This window comes from Xenopus laevis, chromosome 1L (genome assembly GCF_017654675.1).
Source record: "Xenopus laevis strain J_2021 chromosome 1L, Xenopus_laevis_v10.1, whole genome shotgun sequence".
Classification (NCBI taxonomy): Eukaryota; Metazoa; Chordata; class Amphibia; order Anura; family Pipidae; genus Xenopus; species Xenopus laevis.
In genome coordinates, this window is record NC_054371.1 from 208,393,428 (window position 1) to 208,419,277 (window position 25,850).

Here is a 25,850-nt window from a genome sequence, read left to right on the forward strand (position 1 = left end):
AGGATAGCTATTCCCCTGTACTGAGTAAAATTCTGCTGAAATCTGGGTTTATAGTGGCTCTTAATAAAATGCTGTGTATAAACAGAAATACGCATAGGACACGTAACACTTTTAATTTAATTGTGTGTCTGTATCAATTTAAGTAGGAAATATGTATTCATGTAATATGAGTTCACTTTGACTACACAGAGGTCCAAACACCCATCACCAGCCCAATAAATAATCTTACGGCAGCCCCTCTGACATTTGTCAGAACACAGGTTGATATACAGCTTTAAACTTGTCATTTGTTTTTCTTTCTCTTCAGAATTTAAGTGACTCTGTAGCCAATGGCAAGATTTTGCTGTACGGTGTAACCTTTCAGAGCGGATCACAGTCTACGACTTTCAATGTGACCACAACAAGCTACAAGAAAACATTATCAAAGGATCTCTATTCTGTCAGTGTCACGGCTTACAACGGCAGATTTGCTTCTCCTCCATCAAAATTAAATATCCCCCGTTCTGGTAACTGTCCAGGTGTGTATTGTACATTGTACAAAACGTTGATTCACATGCGCGTATTTATTAAAGGGATTCTGTCATGATTTTTATGATGTGGTTTTTATTTCTAAATTACATGGTTTACACTGCAAATAATTCACTCTACCATATAAATTTTCTTTTCTGAACCAGTAAGTATATTGTTTTATTTGTAATATTTGTGTGTAGGCGCCATCTCATGTCATTTTTCCTGGTCATGTGCTTTCAGAAAGAGCCAGCACTTTAGGATGGAACTGCTTTCTGGCAGGCTGTTGTTTCTCCTACTCAATGTAACTGAATGTGTCACAGTGGGACCTGGATTTTACTATTGAGAGTTGTTCTAGGATCTACCAGGCAGATGTTATCTTGTGTCAGGGAGCTGCTATCGTGTTACCTTCCCATTGTTCTGTTGTTAAGATGCTGGTGGGGGAGTGATATCACCACAGCTTGCAGTGCAGTAGTAAAGAGTGACTGAAGTTCATCAGAGCACAAGTCACATGACTGGGGGCATCTGGGAAACTGACAATATGTCTAGCCCCATGTCAGATTTCAAAATTAAGTATAAATAAATCTGTTTGCTCTTTTGAGAAACGGATTTTAGAGCAGAATTCTGCTGGAGCAGCACTATTAACTGATTCATTTAGAAAACATTTTTTTTTCCATGAAAGTATCACTTTAATTAGTGAAAGTAGAGCTCACTACAATTTCCCAGAGGGTATTTCACGTTTGTCTGTTCTTTAGTAAAGGATTTATACTTTTTTTTTGGTGGGGAGGAGTTTTTTTTGTAACCAAATATATAAAAATATGTGTCAAAAGTGAAATCTTTCAGCTAAAATCCTTTGCAATATCACTGCTGCAAGGCTCCTGACATGACAGTTCGTTAACTTGAGTCTCATGTTTGTTTTCCAGTGCTCGATCAGGAGTTCAGAGTTAAAACCTTTCCCAAGGAGGAGAAGCTATGGGTGGAGTGGACTCCTCCAAATAAATCGTTGGACGGCTACATCATAGAGTGGTGCAATAAATATGCCCAAGAAGGCTGCATTAGTGATTGGCAGCGTGAGACACGCAATGTAAATGGTACATTTTTGAGAGGTAAGACCGAGGACAGTACATAGTAAATGCTCAATAGTGAAATGCACTTCATTAGGTGTTCTTATCTCTGAGCTGGTGATCTTGATCCTCATGGGATTAAAATGTGTTTAAGATGACGATACATGGGCATATTTAAACTGCTGACCAAGCTGGCTGCCTGATTGAAATCTAGCGCATTTATGTGTCAATGCTGTCTTCATCTGATGGGTTTCCATAGGCCCACAGTATGATCCAGTCTGATCGGCATGTGGGCAGCCAGCTCAGGTAGAGATCTGCTCATTTGGCCTTGCCAAGGAGTTGATGTTTAAGGGATTGTTCACCTATGAGTTAATGTTTAGTACGATGTAGAGAGTGATATTCTGAGACAATTTGCAATTGGTTTTCATTTTTTATTATTTGTGGTTTCTGAGTAGCTTTATCCATCAGCTCTCCAGTTTGCAATTTTAAGCAATCTGTTTGCTAGGATCCAAAGGACCCTAGTAACCATGCACGGATTTGAACATGAGACTGGAATATGAATAGGAGAGGACTTGAATAAAAAGATGAGAAATCAAAAGTAGAAATAACAAAAATTGCAGTAACAATACATTTGTAGTTTTACAGGGCATTTGTGTTTTAGATGGGGTCAGTGACCCATATTCGAAAGCTGTAAAGAGTCAGAAGAAAGGCTAATAATTAAAATACCTACAGAAAATATATAATGAAGACCAATAGAAATGTGGGTTACAATTGGCCATTCTATAAAATACTAAAAGTTAGGCAGCTTTAGACTAACTTCTGACTAAACAAATGAACAGATTTCTGCTCCGGCTCCCAGTTTTTCTCATGTTTTTCCAAAGTGCCACAGCTACTCCCTTGCTAGTGTCTGGTGTAGCTTTACTAGAGCTTAAATCATGAAAGAAATCAAAATAATATTAATAATGATTCAGGTGCTTAGGAACAAACGGGAATTCCTTTACTCCACTACTGCTATGCTGTCCTACTAACGATTAGCTGACAGCTAGCGAACATAACTCGACAGAAGGAGGTTGTGTTCTTTAGGTAAAACTGAATATACTTCCATGTGGAGTTGTTTATTTTGTAAAACTGCAATACAATCAAATAGACTGAAATTACAATATGCAATTGCATGTGGCATTTATAAACACATTTCAGAGAAAGAACAGCTAATACTGACATTGAACATACAGTGATGCAATGCACAATAAATCTAACAAATAATATGCAGACTTACAAGCATATATGTATGGAGGGAAGACAGATGAACTTCCTAGAACACTCCTGAGAGGTAAGATGGCTCCTGCAGCCTGAGGGTGAAACTTTATTAACAAACTTTATTAACAAGTGTAAGACACTTCATGGTTCCTTATGAGAGGAGCTAAACTGCAGTTACGCAAATGACCACTAGATGTCTTAACACAATAGTCCTGTGATGGACAGCACACTCCCCGCCTGGCGTAAATATATGCCACTATAATATACCTAAGAATTACTGTAAATTCAATCCGATAACTTTTTACTATGAAAAAGGACAATCAAATCTGAAACAGGTCGGAGATATACTTTAGCAACTCCGTGGTTAATGACTTTAACCTCCACTTTGCGAACTTTCCCATCACCACTGGGAATGGCTTTTACAATAAGACCCATTGGCCATTCATTGCGTTTAGCTTGAGGGTCTTTCAACAAGACAACATGTCCTTCTTGAACATTTGGTTTCTCCTCTTTCCACTTCCTTCTTGTTTGAAGTGATGACAAATACTCTTGCTTCCAACGTTTCCAGAAAGTATCAGCAAGGTTCTGAACTTGCTTCCACTGACACTTGTAAAGATCTTTCAAAGTGAACTCACCAGGTGGTGCTGATATAGGACAAGCTTTCTGAGTCAAAAGCATTCCTGGTGTAAGAACTTCAGGTTTCTCAGGGTCCATTGAAATGTTAACTAATGGTCTAGCATTCATTATGGCCGTAACCTCAGCTAACAAAGTAATCAGCACTTCATGTGACAGTCTAACATTTTTGCCTTGTGCCAACATCGAGTCTAAAATACGTCTGGCTATGCCAATCATCCTCTCCCACACTCCTCCCATATGAGATGAGTGAGGAGCATTGAAGGTCCAAGTGCATCTCTGTTCAAAAAGGTAATTTTGGATCTCAGAATCTTCTGAGTTAATTTGCAGTTCCTTGCAAGCTCCTACAAAGTTTGTTCCATTATCTGATCGGAATTGCTTGACTGGTCCACGGATAGACAAAAATCTTCTTAAAGCATTAATAAAGCTTGAAGATGACATGGATTCAAGCACTTCCAAATGAACTGCTCTGGTACTTAAACAAGTGAACATTACAGCCCATCTTTTGCTCTGAGCAGAATGTCCTCTAGTATAGCGATACATCACGTTCCAAGGCCCGAAGACATCAAGCCCAACATGTGAGAATGGAGGGGCTACAACGAGCCTGTCTGGTGGGAGATCTGACATTTTCTGTTCCTGCACCTTTCCTCTCAACATCCTGCAGATAACACATTTATGAACAATACTGGAGACTAGTTTTCTAGCTCTTGTGATCCATAGGCCTGCCGAACGTAATGCACCCTCAGTAAAATGACGACCTTGATGTGCTACCTTCTCATGGTAATGTTTGACTAAGAGGGTGGCTATATGATGGCTGGCTGGAATTATGAGGGGGTGTTTCTCACTCTCGGCCATGTCTGAATTAGACAAACGCCCTCCTACTCTGAGTAGTCCCTCTTTGTCAATTATAGGATTCAGACATTTGATCAGGCTTTGATCTGTGACTTTCTTCGTCCTTGACAAAGACTTAATCTCTTCTGAAAACACCTCTTGTTGGACACATTTGACAATGACAGTCTCTGCTTGCAAGTAATCTAAGGGATGGCATAACTTTCTACAGCAATGCCAGCCCTTACATGAATCTTTCTGTTTGTTGCAAGAAAATGACTTGCTGATGTGAATAAGTGTAGTTATACCTCTCACAAGAGATTTCCAATTTGAAAATCTGAGAAATCTACGTGAGTCTAACTGACGTTCATGTACCTCAGTTGCTAAGGCTGTCACTTCGGGTCTGATCTCACAGTCAGAACCAGGTTCTACGAGGTCAAACGTATTGGCTTCAGGTTGATGACTTGTGACTGAATAATACAAGAAATCTGGACCTGAAAACCAGTTAGTATGTTTCAAGTGGGTTGCTTGAATTGGTCTAGTCCCGTGATCTGCTGGATTTTGAATAGTGGTAACATAATGCCACTGATCTGGACTAGTGGATTTTCTGATGCGATTGATTCTGTTTGAAACATACACATAAAATCTTCTGGAAGTATTATGAATATAACCTAGTACAATTTTACTGTCAGTATAATATTCAACTGCGTCAGGTTCAAAGTCCATTTCTTCAACAATCTGTTCTGCTAACTCAACTGACAAAACTGCCGCACATAGCTCTAAACGTGGCACTGTATGGGCTGGTTTAGGAGCTAGTTTGGATTTTCCCATAATAAAGCCAACATGACATTGACCATCGCTGTCTGTAACCTTGAGATATGCTACAGCTGCTATTGCCATAGTAGAAGCGTCAGAAAAAACACATACCTCCTTTCGCCTTGTAGCTGTAAATGACACTGGCACATAGGGTCTGGGAATGCTGAAACCTTCAAGATGAATCAAATCTTCTGTCCACGTTCTCCATTGAGTCTCTTTGTCTGGAGAGAGTGGGGTATCCCAATCACATTGATCTACTGAAAGCTCTCTAACTAAAGCTTTACCTTGTACAGTGATCGGAGTCGCAAAACCAAGTGGATCATAAAGACTATTCACTGTGGCCAAGATACCTCTCCGTGTGAATGGCTTTACTTCCCTGGACACTTGAAAGGTGAAACTGTCAGTCTGTAGGTTCCAACTTACTCCTAGACTTCGTTGAAGGGGCAAAGGATCAACACCTAGAACAAGGTCTTTTAACTCTTTAGCCCTGTCATCTGCAGGAAATGCTTCCATTACCGCACTTCTATTTGATGCTACCTTGTGCAGTTTGAGATTTGATTCTGCCAGCATGTCTCTGGCCCTCTGCAAGAGACTGATTGCTTCAGCTTCAGTAGGCACAGAAATAAGTCCGTCATCTACATAGAAATTTCTTAAGATAAACTGTTTTACGTCTTTGCCATATTCACTTTCTCCACGCTTCGCTATTTGTCTGAGTCCGTAAGTGGCTATGGCTGGAGAAGGACTATTCCCAAAGACATGTACTTTCATTCTGAACTCTGAAATTTCCTGGCTAAGGTCATTGTCTTGGTACCAAAGGAACCTCAGGTAGTTGCGGTGGTCTTCCCTAACCATGAAACAATAAAACATTTGCTGTACATCAGTAGTCACTGCAACTTGTTCTTTGCGGAAGCGCATGAGTACACCCAACAATGTATTATTCAAATCAGGTCCGCTAAGAAGTACGTCATTCAGTGAGATACCTTGATACTGAGAACTTGAATCAAAAACCACTCTGATCTGCCCTGGTTTTTGAGGGTGATAGACACCGAAGATGGGTAAGTACCAACTTTCCTCATCTGGTTGCAACGGTGGAGCGGGCTCTGCTTGGTCCTGGCTAAAGATCTTTCGCATAAAAGTAACAAAATGCTCTTTCATTTCAGGTTTTTTTCTGAATGAATGCTGCAAAGCAAGAAGTCTCTTCTGAGCTTGCTCTCTATTGTTTGGCAATCTAAGACGTGGTGAACGAAATGGTAGGGGTGCTACCCAATGATTCGTTTCATCGATAAACATCTCTTTTTCAACTATGTCAAGGAACATGTTATCTTCAATTGACGTAGCAGGTTTTTCATCATTTGGAGTTGTAACAAACACATTATGGTCTAAACTGTCCATGCTGTGAGTTGCCGTTTTCACATAGCATAGAGCGGGGTTGAAAGGCCGTTTGCAAGCATTAAAGTTTTCTTTTATTTGCATAAAGCTAGAGCATGGGCTGAATAGCGAAGTGCGTCCACTAGGTAGTACATTTGTCTTGAATGAGTTCACACCCATTGATGGATGAGTTCCTCCTAAACATACTTCTCCAACTATGACCCAACCCAAATCTAAACGCTGTGCATAGGGGGCGTTATGGGGTCCATTGACTTGTTCACGTACTTTGTGAACCCTCAGGATATCCCTTCCTAACAAGAGGAGTATTTGAGCATTAGGGTCAAGTGCAGGAATTTTGTCTGCTAATGATTCCAAATGAGGAAAATGCTGTGTAATCTCAGGTGTTGGTATTTCTGACCTGTCATCAGGTAACATGTCACACTCGATGAGAGTGGGAAGTTCTAACTGTGATTTCCCGTCTATAGACTGAATAGTAAAATTAGATACCCTACGCCCTGTTTTCACCATAGTACCTGAGCACGTTTTTAGAGTGTAGGAAAATGCTTCACCACTAATGTTAAACACAGTAAAGAATTCAGATTTAGCTAATGAACGGTTACTTTGATCATCTAATACTGCATACATGTTTACAGAACAGTCAGGTTTGTTAGAGGGATATACAGTTACTAAACAAATCTTGGAGCAGGATCTGGGCCTTGTCCCTTCTGCACATACCTCTGTACATTTGGATACAACTGTGGATGAAATAGGTTCATTGTCCTCCCCGCCATGCTCTTTGACGGTTACAATAGTCTCTGATGTCCAAGGAGCTGGGCCCGGGTGCAGTGCTGAGATATGCTGGTCACTTTTGCACTCACTACATTTTATATTGGCCTTGCAGTCTTTAGCAAAATGTTTGGTGGATGCACAACATTTAAAGCAGATATTATTTTCTTTCAAATAAGCTTTACGTTCGTCGATATGCTTGCTCCTGAATCCACGGCACTTTGACAGTGGGTGAGGTTTTCTATGGATCGGGCATGGACTATCTGGGTCCAAAGATTTCTTTTCAGAGTTAGTAATCTGCACAGCTGAATCCGTGGCTAACACCTCTGTCCTTCTGACCGACACGGAAGGTCTGTTACCATACTTAGCTCCTGTCTTCTCTGTGTGTGCTGGCATCTGGTTGCTGTACGTTGAGAATATGAAGCTTGGGTCGTTTCTGATTTTTGCTTGGTTGACAATAAAGTTGGTGAAGAAACTGAATGGTGGGAAGGGAACGTGATTAACTTCTTTGTACCTAGAACCTTGAGAAATCCACTTATCTTGCAGACTATATGGAAGCTTTTCAATGATCGATTTAACCCCACGAGTTGTATCTAGGTATGCCAGTCCTGGTAAGTAGCCTTCTGTTTTAGCTGCATTCACCTCCAACAATATGTCGCCAAGTTCTCTCAACTTTAGATTGTCTTTGTTAGACATTTTAGGGAAATCGTCCAGTTTTTTCATTAGGGCATTTTCAATTACTTCAGGGCTGCCGTAACAGTCTTCTAGTCTCTGCCACACCATCCTAACCCCAGCTGAAGGGTTATGAACGTGCACCGACCTGATTCTTTGAGCCTGCCGAGATGAATCTGGCCCAAGCCACTTTGTCAGCAAATCTAGCTCTTCTCTGGCTGTGAGGTTGAGATCTCTGGTGATACCTTGGAATGATGTCTTCCATGCCCAATAGTTCTCTGGACGATCGTCAAATGTTAAGAGGCCTGTGCTTACTAATTCTCGACGAATTAGGTATTTCGCTAGATCATTTGACTCTGATGATCCTAAGGGGACATTTCTCACAGAGGGCGTATGATAACCCGGGTCACTTGATGGATACTGAGGATTAGCATAGTCCATGTTTTCTTGAACGCGCACCTTTGAAGCTGGAACATTTTTTGAATCATCATGAGCAGCAGGGGGCGCCTCAGATGTATCTGGAACAGGCTGCTTATATGTTGAGTTATGGAACTGTGGAACTGTGCTGGAGATGGGTTCAATAGAAGGATACTCTGTTTTGACTTGGTCCAAAGTGTGTTTCTGTACATATTCCTGAGTTCTCTGTACTGGATCATGAATTGCTACTTCTGGAACATCGTGGAGCTGATCTCCTTCCAAGCCGAAAGCAGTCTCGTATACTGCAGCCTCTGCCGATGCTGATACTGCTGCCTTTTGAATCTGCAGTATATGCATATTCGCCTCTAACTCCGCTTTCTGTCTGATCATATCGGCTTCTTTTTCGACATATGAGAGCGCTGCGCGTGCTGCTTCAGCTTTTGCTCTTGCTCTGAGGCCTGCAGAGCTTGCAGACGATCTGCTGGAGTGTCCTGAATATCTGGAGCCAGACACGTGGGACCTGGTCTCATAAGTTTGTTGCGAGATGTCCATACTCTTATCTGGATTCATGATGTATGAATTCAAATGCAGCTCTTTATCTTCGCCTGTTACGTATACGTATGCTTTTTTACTATGCTGTCCTACTAACGATTAGCTGACAGCTAGCGAACATAACTCGACAGAAGGAGGTTGTGTTCTTTAGGTAAAACTGAATATACTTCCATGTGGAGTTGTTTATTTTGTAAAACTGCAATACAATCAAATAGACTGAAATTACAATATGCAATTGCATGTGGCATTTATAAACACATTTCAGAGAAAGAACAGCTAATACTGACATTGAACATACAGTGATGCAATGCACAATAAATCTAACAAATAATATGCAGACTTACAAGCATATATGTATGGAGGGAAGAGAGATGAACTTCCTAGAACACTCCTGAGAGGTAAGATGGCTCCTGCAGCCTGAGGGTGAAACTTTATTAACAAACTTTATTAACAAGTGTAAGACACTTCATGGTTCCTTATGAGAGGAGCTAAACTGCAGTTACGCAAATGACCACTAGATGTCTTAACACAATAGTCCTGTGATGGACAGCACAACTGCACTTACCCACAATGCTGTGCCTTGTATTGCTCTATGTCTCTGTGCAACTGACCCTCCCTGTGAAACGTTCTGCTTCTGTTTTAGGAGAACTGGAGCCCCTTAAATGTTATTTGATCAAAGTGTACCGACTCTATAAGGATGGCTGTGAAAGTGTAAGAAGTGAGGAGGCCTATCTTCAGCAAGGAAGTAAGAGATGTCTGTCAAATCAACATTGCTAAAGGCTTTGCCTTGTATTTTCTTATTTGTACTATTCTTATGGACATAATATGCTTATATAATATTGTTTTGCATTAAAACTGTAAAAACACATTCGTAAGCTTTCCCAGGCTGCTATTGCCTGACAGTCATATGCACTTGCCAGATTATTTCAGTGTAAATCTATGAATAACACTCCCACATCATCCCCTTTAAATGGGTTGTTCACCTTCAGACACCTAGTTGGTTTCATATAGATCACCAGAAATAACGACTTTTTCCACTTACTTTCCATTTTCTATGTGTGGCTGTTTTTCTAATATTGAAGTGTACAGTGTCATTTTTCACCTTCTACACCAGCTCTGGGAGGGGGGTTGGCGACCCTGTAAACTTTTCTAAATTGATACAGCCCTACTGAGCAGAATCCCTGAGTTTCATTAAAGGCAGCTGTTAGAATTGATACAACAGTTGCTAATACCCCAGAGATGCTGCTGAGAAATGTATCAACTAATGGAGCAAATTGTAACAGTTCAGAGTCTGCACCTGAATTACTGAGACTGAAACACCAGAGACACGAACATTCAACTTTAAACTTAGATTTTGAAAAAACTGTAAAAAATAAATAATGGAAAGAAATTGAAAAAAGTCTTTATTTCTGGGGAACAGTCTGAAAACATTTGAACTGAAAAAAGTGTTTGGAAGGTGAACAACCACTTTAAAACCATTTAACTGTCGCTTTTTTTTTTTTAAAGGTTTTTATTTTGCATTTTCAAACAAACAACATATACAAATAAAGCAAACCAACAGGCTTGGCACTTGTTTCAATTATTTTATGTTTTAATGACAGTTCCAATACAGAAAAAATTTTGTGACATATTCACCAGTTATCAGCATACACTTTGGGCCAGTCTAGCACTCTAGTCATCTGGTTGGAGTGCATGAGGGTTGACCTCTAACCAAGGTTCCCATATTTTCTCAAATTTCCGGGGGGGTTCCTCTAGCATTGTAAGTCAATTTGATTAGAGGCAGTGTCCCATTTATGAGGTCAATCCATTGCTGAAGTGTAGGGGGGTTGGGGTTCATCCATTTCATTATTACTAGCTTTTTTGCATAGAACAAAATAGATCGTAATAGTGTTCTGGATTTTTGTAAGGGCACTACTTCATCTATAATATATATAATATCTGTAGCCTCTTCCCACTGGTCCTCCTCTAGTGAAGGAATAAATGACAGCCATTTTTGTTTGGCTTTATTGAATGGGGAGGGTTGAGAAGATTGAGAAGTGTAATTTGGAATGATCTGAACTGTGCATAAAAGGCATGTCTCAGCTGGAAGTATCTAAACAGTTGTATGTCTTGCCTATTCAATTTGATTTTTAATTGGTCTAGGGAGACAAAACTACCTTCTACCAACAGGTCTTCTAGATGTCTAATACCCATTTGTGGCCAATATTGGAAATCTGCCAGCTTTCTCAAATTGGGCAAGTTAGAGTTCCTCCAGAGTGGAGCTTTAGCAGATACTGTAGGTAGAGGGGTAGGTACTTTGGATTGTAGTCTTGCCCATACTTTGATGGGGGTAGTAATCACTTCTGGTAATGGGGGGAGGTCACACATCCGCCTATAGGGCGAGTTGCGAATGGACTCTAGCGATCCCAAAATTGTGGCATGTAAGTCTGTTAGGGAATTGGTTTCATCTGGATTAAACCAGTTGTGTATATAGGATAGTTGGGAGACAAAAAAATAGTGTTGCAAGTGGGGGAGGGCGAGCCCTCCTTTGTCCTTAGGGGCAGTTAGGGTGGTCCAGGACATACTTGCGGCTTTATTGGCCCATATGAAGGAAATTAGCTCATTATTTATTTTTTTAAAGAAAAGGTTAGTGATTTAGAGTGGTGAGTTCCATAATTGGTATAAAAATCTAGGTAGATATAACATTTTAAATAAGTTAACTCTACCCCACAGAGTTAGCGGTAGTTTAATCCAGTGTGGAATTGCGATTTTAAACCTTACAAGGATGGGGTCGAAATTCTCAGTTATATATACAGAGGGGTCTGCCGTAACAATGATACCCAAGTAGCGGAATCTAGTTACCAAGGTGAGTGCTGAAGACTCCTCTCTGGCAACCAGGTTCCCCAGGGGAAATAAGATTGACTTGTTTTTATTTATCCATAAGCCACTTAATGTCCCAAACTTCTCAAGAACTTCCAATGCAGCTTGTAACGAGGGACCAGCATCTGCAAGGAAAAGTAACACATCGTCTGCGTATAAAGCCACTTTTTCCTCTATTTTACCAATTGATATGCCTTTAACCAAGGGGGTTTGGCCTTAGAACTGATGCCAGTGGTTCAATGGCCAGGGCAAATCGGAGGGGCGATAGGGGACATCCCTGTCTAGTTCCTCTCCCTAAGTCAAACATCGCTGAAAGAGAATTATTAACCCGAATTTGGGCGGTGGGTTTTTGTATAGCAGTTTGATCCATGTGATGAAGTTTGGGCCAAAACCAAATTTCTCAAGTGTCTGCCAGAGGTATGACCAGCTGACCAAGTCAAAAGCCTTTGTTATATCTAAGGAGGCAACTGCCCCAATGGATTGCTGTTGATTGGCTACTTGTATGTGTGTGAACAAGCGTCTCAGATTAATTTCCTTCTTTAAGTATCAATGTGATTATTACGTTACAACATGAGGAGGGGAATTCTCCCTTCAGGGTTGCATGATTGAATGTGTCCAGGAGTTTGGGGGATATTTGTTTGCCCAACAGTTTATACCAGGCAGCTGGCAGACCATCTGGGCTTGTTACTTGGGAGGCCTGCAATGACTACATCAATTTCGGCTTTTGTGAGTGGGTCCTCTAGAAGTTTAACTTCTTCGGGTGACAATTGAGGTATATTAGAGTCTGCCAGAAATTGTTCTAAGTTAGAGTTGGTAGGGGGCGTGGTCTGCATGGAGACCGGATAGGCAGCACAAGCCGTACGCTCCGTCACGCGGGAGCTCCAAACTGCAGATAACCTGCACTCAACTGTACTTTCCGCACATCTACCTGACGGGTAAAGTACCCGGGATTGCAGCCGGAGCCTCCGATGGTGAGGATAAGTCCGCGCAATCACTCAGCGCGCAACTCTGTGTCTCCCCGCAGCATGGCCAATAAAGATGGCGCCGAGCGCCATGCGGCGCGCCCAGCTTCAGACGGCATGCAGGGCCCTGGAGGAGCAGCTGCAGGGAAACTAGCACGTTTCGCTAGAGATCCGCTACCACCACCTACACCAGCAGGTATGTCCACCGCTGACGATATCACAGTGGAAAATACAGCTGCACTCTCCTCCCCATAAATCCTACAATCCCTCTCAGAGCCTACCTTAACAGAGGTCCTGCAGGCTATAACTTCAAACCACACTGCTCTGGTTGGAAAAATAGATGAACTCAGGACAGATTTTGCAATTTTGAAACATGATGTACAAAAGTTAAGGGAGAGGACAGGGAGGTGGAAAGAAGGGTCAATGACATAGAGGATTTCACAACTCCACTACCTAACAGGATACTGGCCACTGAAAAGCAAATAGCGTTGTTAGAAAACAAGGCAGATGATTTGGAGAACCGTCTGAGAAGGAATAACATAAGGATACTGGGCCTTCCTGAGAGGGAAATGCCACAGAAAATTTTGTTGAGAAATGGCTGCCCGACAAGTTTACCCGAGCCATTTTTTCTTCAGCCTTCACGGTAGAGAGGACACACGGGGTACCGGGCAGACCACCGGGGGCCCCTCCACACCCTTTAATTGCCTGCCTTCTGAATTACCGTGACAGGGATTCGGCCCTACAAGCGGCTAGGAGAGCGCGAGAAATACTTTTTGAAAACCACAGAATATCACTTTATCCAGATTTCTCTTCATAAATTCGGAAACAGAGAGCAATGATGTTTCCGGCACGACTGAGAGTAACAGACAAAGGCAAAGCCAGTTTCTTCACTACACCGGAGGAGGTCATCAATTGGCTGGAGATGAGGCCGCGGAGAGAGTAGTGAGCTTTTTTTTTTTTTTTATTCTGCGTCAAGTTGGCTCAACACAAGTTTAATCTTATGATTACAACGCCGTTCTGAAAGTTATGGACTGTATACTGTTTTTTTTTCAAACTGACTGTATATGAAGAAATTTTCCCCGGAAAGGTAACGATATGGTATATGTCATAATGCAGGACAGTTATTAAATAATTCTGTCATCCCTGAGCGGAAGCGACAGGCCCAAGGACATTTAAGTGCGCCTAGTAAGGACAAAGTGTGTACACTAAACCTCCCTTCATAGTTCAACTTATTTTAGTTAGGGGATAAGAACAAACTCACTCTTACAAGGTTATGGAGTTGGTGGGGTGGGAATGGGTAAGGGTTAAAGTTGTGGGGATGTCAATTTTTACGGTGTCTTGCGATTCATAACCTATTGTGATTTCATGTCAACGTGCAGTTTTATTCTCACTGTGTCTCCCCCCGAATCCGTTACATTTCCTATCTGTAAGATTGATGGCTACCATTAGCTTAATGCCATGGAATGCTAGGGGTATGGGGGATGAGATACAACATAGACTGGTTTTCGATTTTATTAGAAGGTACAAACCTCAGATAATTTTTCTTCAGGAGACCCATCTATTGGGTACAAAACTATTATCCCTAAAAAACCCTGGGTTGGTTCAATGTTTCACTCATCTTTTTCCAGTTACTCTAGGGGAGTATCTATCTTGTTGGCCAAAACCTGCCCTCTAACGGTAGAAAAAGTAATTTCTGATAAATATGGCAGATTTATCCTCTTACATGGAAGTGTATTTGGCAAAAAATTTAACCTAGCGAATATATATGCCCCCCCCCTCCACCTACGGAGGAATTCGTTAACGAAGTGACAGAAAAAATGCTACGTCTGCCCATAGCGCCATTTCTCCTTCTTGGTGATTTTAATTCGGTAGCCGATGCTGAACTGGACAAACTCCATTCTGGTGGATTTATGGAGAGTACGTAATCCTGCAATCAAGCAATTTATGTGCTACTCCCCTGGTTTCAACAGCATGTCAAGAATAGATCTCGCTCTGGGTTGTCCGGAGATGAATAAATGGGTTAAAAATGTTGAGACGCTTACAAGAGGCATCTCAGATCATTCCCCCGTGCTGCTTACTTTCACGTACTCACAAGCTCCCATAGATAGAATGTGGAGTCCTTATTGGGCAAAGCATACTCATTTAAAGGACCAGTAACGTCAAAAAATTTTACAAAAAAATTCGTTCTAATACAACGAAAAAAAACACCAACACAAATTAAAATCTAAAATAGCAAAGCCTTTATTAAGAAATAACTTACAGAAACTCCACTTCCTGTCCTCTTCAGAAACGGCGAAAGGGCAACCATCCATCTGCAGCGCTCGATTTCTCCTCCTGGCTATATACTGACAGCGTGTCCTCTGCCCAATCGCCTTCTCCAGCTCTTCTTCATTCAGCAGCAGTAGGAAGGTGATGTCTCCCGCTCCTCCGCTCCAGGAATGCAGCCCTGACTGCCGACCCCGTGCCCACTACGTCACTGAAAAAGAATGCGTCATGATACTCTTATTATATTTACCAAACCCCCACCTGGCACTAACACAAGCTCTAACCATTATAAATGATCACACTAATTATTCTGGACTCAAAATTAACTGGTCCAAGTCAGTACACTTTCCTATAGAAGCTCTCCCTCCAGATAACCCCCAAAGGACTCTGGGACTTAACTGGGTGTCCACCTTTAAATATCTAGGGATTTGGATCCATGCTGATCTAACTAAATACACGGAACTTAATATTCTGCCTCAAATAAGATATATGGAACAGAAAAGAAATGCATGGGCGAATCTATCACTGTCTCTAATTGGTAGAATAAACCTATTTAAAATGGTAATACTGCTGAAATTAACTTATATATTTCGGCAATCTCCCGTAAGGATTCCACACCTGGGGATGCCTCTCCCTCCAAAGGTCAGACAGGCCCAATGCCTCCATCCATTTAGTTAACTGCTGGGTTGCTGGATCTACTTCAGATGTTCTATCTAGTTTCGGGTTTGTGGTGGCGTTAAAATCCCCCAACAAGCATACCGGGTCTGGGGGAAGGGCCGTAACTTTTTGGAAAATTAAATGCAGTACCTCTATAGAGAACGGTGGTGGAATGTAGACATTCACCAGGATCAAGGGTTGATTATTGATTTCACAATGTAGTACTACATACCGCCCATAAAAGTCTATATGGACGTGCATTAACTTGAATAGCAATGATTTCTTAATTAAAATGGAGACCCCCCGAGAATACGAGAAAAAGGGGGCATGGTATACATGGCCCACCCAAAATTTCTTAAGGGCCAATAGTTTCTGCCCTGTAAGGTGGGTCTCCTGAAGTAACACTACGTCAGGTTTGTATTTATAGACATGGTTAAGAATTAGTGCCCTCTTGAATTTCGAGTTAAGTCCTCTTGGGTTCCAGGACAATAGTTTAACTACCCCCATCATGAGATTGTAAACCTATCACTGACATTAGCACTGCAATAATGAGGTACGAGCATACCCAGTGTTCATCATTGCGGGTAGCCGACCTTTTGTATAGATAAGCGGTGAAAATTCTATTGAGTAAGTGCAAGCAAGTTAACTGAACAAAACACACGACCCTTCCCACCCCCCAAACATGGGTGAGCCTATACCCAAAACCACTTTCATCCATGAGGAGTGTTGTTGTGCTGACCTGGACAGCGCCCCTTCTCAAATAAACTGTTAAATTTTTCGGTTTCCACATTTTACAACATTTATCTGTATATAGTGAATAAAGTAGTTACCGAGGAGTTTCATGACCATATAAAAACACGAGGCCGAAGGCCGAGTGTTTTTATACAGGTCATGGAACTCCGAGGTAACTTCTAATATCCTCATATTTTACAACTGGGGGTACTTTATTTATTATAATACACAAATTTTAGTGAGTCGTGTGACAGAAATGACATCACTACTCACCGTTTATAACTGATGACATCACTACTCACCGTTTATAAGGATATAATTTACAGGATATTCATGGCTTTTGTGTATTATATAACTATTAAACCAACTGCTGCAATAGCAGCTCCCCATGCACCCTTATTCAAGGTCTGGTATGAATTGGGAACCAATACCCTAAGGAATGTATTCAGTCTAGGACTACTTGGGCAGACTGATTGCACAGTTTTAATCAATGTTTCGGTGTGTATTGTGGGTCCTGCCAAGGTTCAGTTGTGTAGTATCCTTGTTTTGAGTAGTCCTGCTCAGAAGATACATTGATGCCTCACTTTAGTGTTGGTGGGGTAACGTATTTGTAGCTAACAGTTTGCTACAGTACTACTCTGTGGAAGACTAATACTTTGCCCATACATGCCAAGTAAAATGCGTTAGAAAGGTAGTAATATTGTCTGCCAGTTTTGTGTCCCCAAGTTCATCTTACCACATTTTTATTGGCATTGTGTGATGGGTAGGTATCCAAACCTCACTAGCAGGGTTGACCCAAACTGAAAATATATATATGAATGATAGTCTGGCATCTTTACTGGATTTGTAGGTTCCATTGCTCCCCGCCCCAACCTATTCACACAAGCATATTGGGGGAATTCCTGTGGGGGCAGTCAAGCGACTGCTGCAAGGGGGCCCCATCATAAATGCCTACCTCCACAGTATAGGGTAATTCAACTGGGGGAGTCTTGGATGACGCATGTATGGTACATGTAGTCTCATCTACTCAACACCAAGGCAAAATACAGGTAGTTCTGTGTCATGAAATGGACAAGGTAATTCGGTATTTACCAGACATATGGAACAATCTTGCCTCTTAATTACAGGGGGGGGGGTGATCTCCTTGGAATGTTCCGAGTGAGCCAGTCGTCTGCTTCAGTTGGCGAGTTGAAGAATTGGACTCTGTCTCCATCTTGTATGCGCAATCTTGCAGGATAGATCATACTGTATGGTATGTGGGAATCCCTGACTCTCCTCTTGACTGTCGTAAAAGTAGCCCTCTGCTTTTGAATGGTAGACGAGTAATCCGGGTAAAGTGAAATAGTGACACCATTATGGGAAAGGGGCCCCTTGAGTCTAGCTGCCCTAAGCGCCTTGTCTCGGTCCCTGTAGTTTAGTATGCGGATGAGAAATGGATGAGGGGGAGCTCCTGGTGGTAGAGGTCTAGTCGGTACTCTGTGTGCTCTCTCAACCACAAACGTGTTGGAAAATGTGTCTGCACCAAGAGTGTCCTTAAGCCAGTGCTCAATAAAAGTTTCTGGGTGCTGACCTGTTTTCTCTGGGAGGCCAACAATACGTATGTTGTTTCTGCGCAGCCGATTCTCTAGGTCATCTGTCTTGTCTAGAGCTGTTTTGAGCTGCTGCTTAATCACCGCCATGTCATTCTCAAGAGGGGCTACTGTGTCTTCCAGGGTGGAGACTCTGGTTTCTATCTCGTTGGTGCGTTTCCGGATGTTTTGAAGATCATGGTGTAGGAGCGAGAGATCTACTTTTATCTCCTCTAGTTGTGTAGTTGTTGCTGTCCGACTTTCCATTATTGCGGCAAGCAGTGCTGAAGGTGTGGGTTCTCCCATTTCAGGATCCAGTGGGGGGAAAGTTGGAAACAGTGGAGGTGAATTACTATCAGAGTCTGGCGGTGAACATTGAGAAGCTGTTCGTGCAAAGCGTTCAAGCTTGGTCGCCGCATCTGACTTCTGTTTTTGTGAGTGCATCTGACTTCTGTTTTTGTGAGTGCTGTAATCTGTCAGTACAAAGAGTTCACCGCAAAAGTTGTGTCTTGAAAGGAGAAGTTGTCAGCTGGCAGGATGACTGATGGTGCACGGGGTAACTGCTTGAAGTGGCAGTTAGTGTATCATGCTGCTCAGTCCAATACTGCTGTATTTAGTTAAAATGGCATTCATATCCAGCAGAGGCATGTGGTTATATTTGCAGCACATTCGCTACATGTGGATTGAGCGACATTGAGGGCACTCCTGGGTCAGCTTGTATCTTTCCACAAGAGGGGGCACAGCCTCTAGCTGAGGTGAGGGCCTAGTGCAGCTGAGGGGGCCACAAGGTATATGCAGGGCTATAGCACCAGTTCAGTAAATAGCCAGGTATGGGCATCCCCTGGATTCCAGCAGCAAGGGCCCCCCTGCAGCTCTGCAGGACACTTGGCTATTTGCTCACTGTGGTGGAGCCTCCTGGGCTGGGCAATTAACATGCCTCAGCAGAGGGTTAGTCTTAGCTGGTGTAGGTATATGTGCAGAACTGCCACAGATTTTAGTCCAGGGGTACCCCTGGGGGCCTACGGATTCCCAACCCTCTAGAGTACCTTCGTACTCCTGTGCTGCACCGATGGGACCGCGCTTCGGGTCACCCGTGGTCGGGGCTCGCAGTCACGCGAGTCCCCTGCTTCAGGCATTACTAGGCCGCGGCTGCAACTCCGGCCAGGATGAAGCTTCAGGGCTCGTTCCGGCCTGAAACTTGAGCGGAGCCTCCCCCACTCAGCCGGGATTCCCTGGTATGTGCTGGGCCCCTTATTTCAGAGGGACATGAGGGGATATGTACCGGGGCCCCGGGAGCGCCTGAAAGTGTCTGCACTTGTGTCCGGTCAGCCACGGTTAACGGTCGCTTTTAAAGAAAATACACATTTTTCATGTCAGTCAATTGTTGTTTTTATTTTGTTTTTTTTTAACAGCTCCTTTGGTAGGTCCTAATATCCATACAAAACAAGTGGAGAAATACAGGGCCATCTTGCAGTGGACTCCGGTTCCATTTGATAAACGGAATGGATTCATCAGGAATTACACAATAACATACAAATCAAGCCATGGGAATGCGTCTAGTAAGTACAATTCCTCTGTATTTGTATTTAGTATTAAGAGCCAATGAACCTGCCGGTAGGTATTTGGAGGGAGGGCAGAAACCCGTGAACACTGGACAAATATACAAATGCCTGGAATTGCATGTAGAACCCCAGCACTGCTAACCGTTGTATTACCCGTAAAGCTCTGTGTAAGGCTTACATGGTCATTTTCTTTTTCTGCAGCTGTGGTAATAGATCCTACAGATACTGAATATACTCTGTCCAAGCTAGAAGGAAACACACTGTACTCTGTACATATGGTGGCTTACACAGAAGAAGGAGGAAAGGACGGACCCATCTTTACATTCACAACCCTGAAATTTGGTATGATGTCTCGTCTACATAGATATATAGAGAGAGAGCCAGAGAAAGAGAGAGCCAGAGAAAGAGAGAGCCAGAGAAAGAGAGAGCCAGAGAAAGAGAGAGCCAGAGAAAGAGAGAGCCAGAGAAAGAGAGAGCCAGAGAAAGAGAGAGAGAGAGCCAGAGAAAGAGAGAGAGAGAGCCAGATAGAGAGAGAGAGAGCCAGATAGAGAGAGAGAGAGAGAGAGAGAGAGAGAGAGAGCCAGAGAGAGAGAGAGAGAGAGGATTGTAGTGTTTCTCTGGTTCTATTGTCTTTTTCACCTTCATCATTATGGGGGTGTTCTTTAGGGATCTGCCTGTTGTGTAAGATGCTAATTGGCATTTCTGTTGTTTTGTATAGCCAACGGAGAAGTTGAAGCTATTGTGGTATCCTGCTGTGTAGCTTTCTTTATACTGGTGATTATTGGAGTCATGCTGTGTTTCAACAAGAGAGATCTGTAAGTATCCATAGTATCTGTCGTGTTGCAGGTGTCATCATATCGCTCTATTACAAATGCTCCAGTAAACCTATGGATAATAACAAATGTGTTATAAACGTTTTCAGGGTTATTGGTTGATGCAAATGAAAGGAGCACTTTGTGTTAGGGATGTGCTGAATCCAAGATTGAGTTCGGGATTTGGCCAGGATTCGACCTTTTTCAGCAAGATTTGGTTGAATCCTCATGCCTGGCTGAACTGAATCTGAACCCTAACTTGCATTTGCTTATGCAAATTAGGGTCGGGAAGGGAAATCATAGAACTTTTGGTCACAAACAAGGAAGTAAAAATAGTTTTTTTTCCCCCCTTTCCGTCCATAATTTGCATATGCAAATTATAATTCATTCGGTATTCGGCCAAAATGTTTCATGAAGGGTTCGGGGAATCAAATAGTGGATTCTGTGCATCTCTACTTTCTGCACTGCTGGTTCTGTCTTTTGAAACGGTGTAGCAGATGTTGGACTTGCACGTTTCCCCACAGCTGGTTTATGCTACATAGTTTGAAAAGTCAGAAACATCAGGGCAGAGGATAGAAAGGGGCAGATTCAGTTTTCATTAGCAATTACACATAACTTTAAAACCATTAAAAAATAAATGACTACTGGAAAGATGCTTAGACTGGAAAGATCATTTTCCAATGAATGGGAGCTGCTGTGCACAAAGTTTTAAAGGAGTAGAACCCCTCCCCCCTCACATGGGAAATGCCCCATACTTTATACTTAACCCTTAACTCTCAGGCAGCGGACTTCACGGCATCCATCTTCCAGGTCCTAGGTAAGCTGACCGGGAGATCGGAAATCTCTGTAAATTTCGGTGCATGCACAAATTGCTCCAACTGCGCATGTGCAGACGTACCGATCTCCCAGTCAGCTTACCGATGACCCGGAAGATGGATGACGTGAAGTCCGCTGCCAGAATGTGCGACAAGAGGTAAGTTTGAAGTATGGGGCATTTTCCCGGGGGGCGGCAGTTAGCCTAGGAGGAGGAGGGGGGAGGTCTCCGTGAGCTGAGGGGTACAGGGTTTCCTTCTCCTTTAAGGACCAGATCATTACTGCCAAGTATATAATACAATACAGGATTTCTAGACATATTCTTTTTAAAGCTTTAGTTCTCCTTTAATTCTAGTATTTACACCCACCATGCATTTTCCAAGCAAAAGTTTAAAAATTGTTGTGTTTTAGGATCAAAAAGCACATTTGGCCCAATGTTCCAGATCCTTCAAAGAGTAACATTGCTCAGTGGTCCCCTCAGACACCAAGCAGGGTAAGAAACCTTTTAAATTTATTCATGATATTCATTAAAAAGAGCCAGAAACTACAGAGGGAAAATGATAAAATTAGTGATGAATGTATTCTTTTGCCAGGTTTCACTATGTAATCTGAAACCACCTGAACTGGAAAAAGTGTTTGTTTGAATGTGAACAACCCATTTAAGTAGTTTCCTGTTTCTTTAAAGTGATACTGACATTAAAAAACTACTTTTTAAAATATGAATGTACATTAAAAGTTACCTATAGGTCATGTTGATCATTTTTTGTTTTTGTAAGTAATTGTTAGTTGAAGTTCCTAAACTTGATTGTTTTGCCAACCTGACTGTCCCATCTCAGCCTGTCAGTTAAAGTTTCTAATGCTAACGGACTCCTGCTGCACAAATATGGCAGCCACCTCATAGACAAACAAGCATCGAGCAAATACCTTATAGCAAAGTCATAAATAGCTTTTTTTATGATAGATGTAAAAAGATAGATGTTAAAGGGATACTGTCATGGGAAAAAAAATTTTTTTCAAAATGAATCAGTTAATAGTGCTGCTCCAGCAGAATTCTGCACTGAAATCCATTTCTCGAAAGAGCAAACAGATTTTTTTATATTCAATTTTGAAATCTGATATGGAGCTAGACATTTTGTCAATTTCCCAGCTGCCTCTGGTCATGTGACTTGTGCCTGCACTTTAGGAGAGAAATGCTTTCTGGCAGGCTGCTGTTTTTCCTTCTCAATGTAACTGAATGTGTCTCATGGATTTTACTATTGAGTGCTGTACTTATATCTACCAGGCAGCTGTTAGCTTGTGTTAGGGAGCTGTTATCTGGTTACCTGCCCATTGTTCTTTTGTTTGGCTAATGCTAAAGGGAGGGGGGTGATATCACTCCACCTTGCAGCAGTAAAGAGTGATTGAAGTTTATCAGAGCACAAGTCACATGACTTGGGGCAGCTGGGAAATTGACAAAATGTCTAGCCCCATGTCAAATTCCAAAATTAAATATAAAAAAATCTGTTTGCTCTTTTGAGAAATGGATTTCAGTGCAGAATTCTGCTGAAGCAGCACTATTAACTGATTCATTTTTTTCCCATGACAGTATCCCTTTAATTTCTGGTGTCTGTATCTCTTTAATGGCTTCTACATGTTCCAGTCACATAAAAGGGCCCATGTAATGTATTGATCAGAGAGGAAGTATAGGAAATCGCACAGAACTATCAGAAAAACAAGTTTTGTATCTGTTCTCTCTCGTTTTATACAGCACGATTTTAATACAAAAGGCCACCCATTTCAAGATGGCAGCTTTACGGACGTGAGCGTGGTCGAGATAACGGCAGAGCACCAGAAGTCTGAGCAGGATATTAAGTCCATGGATCCGCTGAAAAAGAACACGTCCGAGGGTTCAAGCAGTGGAATCGGAGGCTCTTCGTGTTTGTCGTCCCCGCGACTCAGCATTTCCGACTGTGACGAGGTGGAATCTGCCCAAACCACTTCCAGCACCGTCCAGTATTCCACCGTTATAATCAGCGGATACCGAGATCAGCAGCCCAGCGCAGTTGCTCCGCATGTATTCTCAAGATCCGAGTCAACACAGCCGCTGCTCGATTGTGAGGAGAGGCCCGAAGAGCCGCCCCCCGGAGATAAAGAAGGGGAACCGCAGGGGGGCAACCAGTATTTTAAACAGAATTGTGGTCTGGAAGATTTTACTAACAAATTGCAGCAGGAAGAGCCCAGCCATATTCAGGAGCAGTTATCTGCCCCCGACCAGCATTTTGGGGAACAAGAAAGGGATTTCCCTTTAGGACAAAATGGCCAGTCAGCTGATTCTCAGTTGGACACAAACAGCGGAGAATGTAAAAGTTATTTACCACAAACAGCAAAGAGTGGAGGTTACATGCCACAGTAGATACCTTTTCACCTCACTTTAATCTTATTACATAAATGTTCTGGGAGAGACCTGTCCAGTGTCATTATACAAAGAAATGTATGGACTGTACACTGCACAGGCTACAGACTAATCTATTTACATTTAGCAATGCAACAACCAGACTTCAATGTACCACAATCTGAATGTGCCTATAGTCCTAAGCCAGAGAGCTGTGGGTATTGTGTTATCAGAACACTGAAATATCTGTCTATACCTGGCTTAGCCCCGTGTCTTCTCCTGTAATACCCTATGTGCTGTGTGCAGCATCACCTCTATCTAAATGGCTCAAAAAGCAAATTATTTAGGAATGAATGACACCACCAAACTGGAGCTACATCTCCATGTACCATATGTCTTTATTAACCAAAGAGATCAGAATACAAAAAACAGGGTACTAGACAAGAGTCAAAGAATCGGGAGAAGCAGTAAAGGAAGCTAAATGGATTTTGTCATGATTTTTATGGTGTCGTTTTTATTTCTAAATTACACTGCAAATTTTCCAAGTTGTAATATTGGTGTTTAGGAGCCATCTCGTCTTACAGAAAGAGCCAGCACTTTAGGATGGAACTGCTTTCTGGCAGGCTGCTGTTTTTTCTTCTACTCAATGTAACTGAATGTGTCACAGTGGGACCTGGATTTTACTATTGAGTGTTGTTCTTAGATCTACCAGGCAGCTGTTATCTTGTGTTAGGCAGCTGCTATCTCGTTACTTTTTCATTGTTCTGTTGTTAGGCTTCTGGGGGAGGGGGTGATATCACTCCAACTTGGAGTAAAGAGTGACTGTAGTTTATCAGAGCCCATGTCACATGACTGGGGGCAGCTGGGAAACTGACAATATGTCTAGCCCCATGTCAGATTTCAAAATTAAATATAGAATAATCTTTTTGCTCTTTTAAAAAAAAATCAGATTTCAGTGCAGAATTCTGCTGGAGCAGCTCTATTAACTGATGCGTTTTGAAAAACCACGACAGTATCCCTTTAAAGAGGAAGTTAACACGGTGGCTCCAGGTTGGTAGTTACTGTGCAGGGCTGGAGTTTTTATGTTCTCCCCGTGTCTGTGTTTGGTTTTCGCTCACGCCAAACACATACTGGCAGATTTAATGACTCCTAGTGTGTGAGAGACTGTGATGGAGACATTGTAACCTTCACTGGGGAATGATGAATCTTTCATGCATATTTTTTTTTTCCTAAAGGGTTGAATTCTCCTTCAAGGTTAGGACCCAACGATTGTAGATTCTTATGAAGTCAGGGTGGATTTCAGTGTTAAATGCTAAATGGCACGTTTTGGCGCCAAAGTCTGTCTCGACTGTCTGCACCTGAGCAGAGACAATGCAGAGCAGGAGCAGATTCATGGCTGGTGGAGAAATACAGGCAGAGACCTGCAATCGTCTGGCCCTCGCCTAAGGCAGCAAATGGCAGGTATTTTCAACACTCTTGGTCTCATGCCTCCACCTCGAGCTCTGTACTGGCACTTTGTGATCCAATGTCTCCCAACTGTCTATACTGCCTTAAGTTCATGGGCACAGAAAATGCATTTGTGCAGGTAAGAACCCAAAAATGCCTCTGCACAAACACAATTACCTTTTGGGATGTGAGCAAAATGCACACTAGACAGTTGGCAATCATTTTTGGAAATTTTAAAAGGAGAAGGAAAGTCATTTTAGACTTGGGGTGCCAAATGTTAGGCGCCCCCAAGTGATTGGATTGACTTACCTGAAACCCCAGGCCGATGGTAGGGATGCAAAATTGTACCCCGTAGTGTCCATACACTGAGCACACAAGCCTGTAGCCATTCAATCTCACATCAGATGGAAAAGTCTGGGGCCAATCACACAGCTCAGCTCTAATGGGGGAAAGGAAAGGGAGCCCTGCCTTTGGCAAACAGTAAGTACAGGGCATGAATGAATGAATGATTGATAACAAAGGGCCAGGAGTTGCCAATGTTCCAGCCATACACAAGTGCAATGACGGCTGGTCTATCCTGCTGGGCAATAATGTGCACATCGTGGTACTGCCACCAATGAGCCCTCAGAATTGCTTGTCCACAATCTATGAATTCTGACCCAAACTGTACATGTAACGTTGCAGGGAGCAGTGGGTCCTGATGTATAAAACTCAAATTGGGAGATGGGGTTGATACCCGGGCAACAAACACTGCCGTAAGCTGCACATCAGTCATGTTGGGGTCAGGAGGAATTCAAGCCACGTATTCCTGCTCTTTACTAAACTAGTTCTGCCTGAGGCTCCGAGACAGGAAAACTTCAGGAGCAGAGGAAGAGTTTACTTCCCCAGTCTCACAGAAACCAT

General features: G+C 42.4%; 1 protein-coding gene across 7 annotated transcripts in view; it reads left to right on the top strand.

Moving 5' to 3' along the window:
* The window catches only part of il6st.L (interleukin 6 cytokine family signal transducer L homeolog), a 66,258-nt gene extending 42,205 nt beyond the window's left edge, over positions 1-24,053 (top strand). For 6 of the 7 annotated variants that reach the window (XM_041581602.1, XM_041581685.1, XM_041581731.1 and 3 more), the window contains 8 exons: positions 308-518; positions 1,431-1,613; positions 9,544-9,645; positions 19,356-19,502; positions 19,707-19,847; positions 20,224-20,320; positions 21,542-21,623; positions 22,878-24,053. In XM_041581602.1, the coding sequence (XP_041437536.1) occupies positions 308-518; positions 1,431-1,613; positions 9,544-9,645; positions 19,356-19,502; positions 19,707-19,847; positions 20,224-20,320; positions 21,542-21,623; positions 22,878-23,522 (1,608 nt within the window). In that variant the 3' untranslated portion in view covers positions 23,523-24,053. 7 annotated transcript variants of the gene reach the window in all.
* The last annotated feature ends 1,797 nt before the right edge of the window (positions 24,054-25,850 follow it).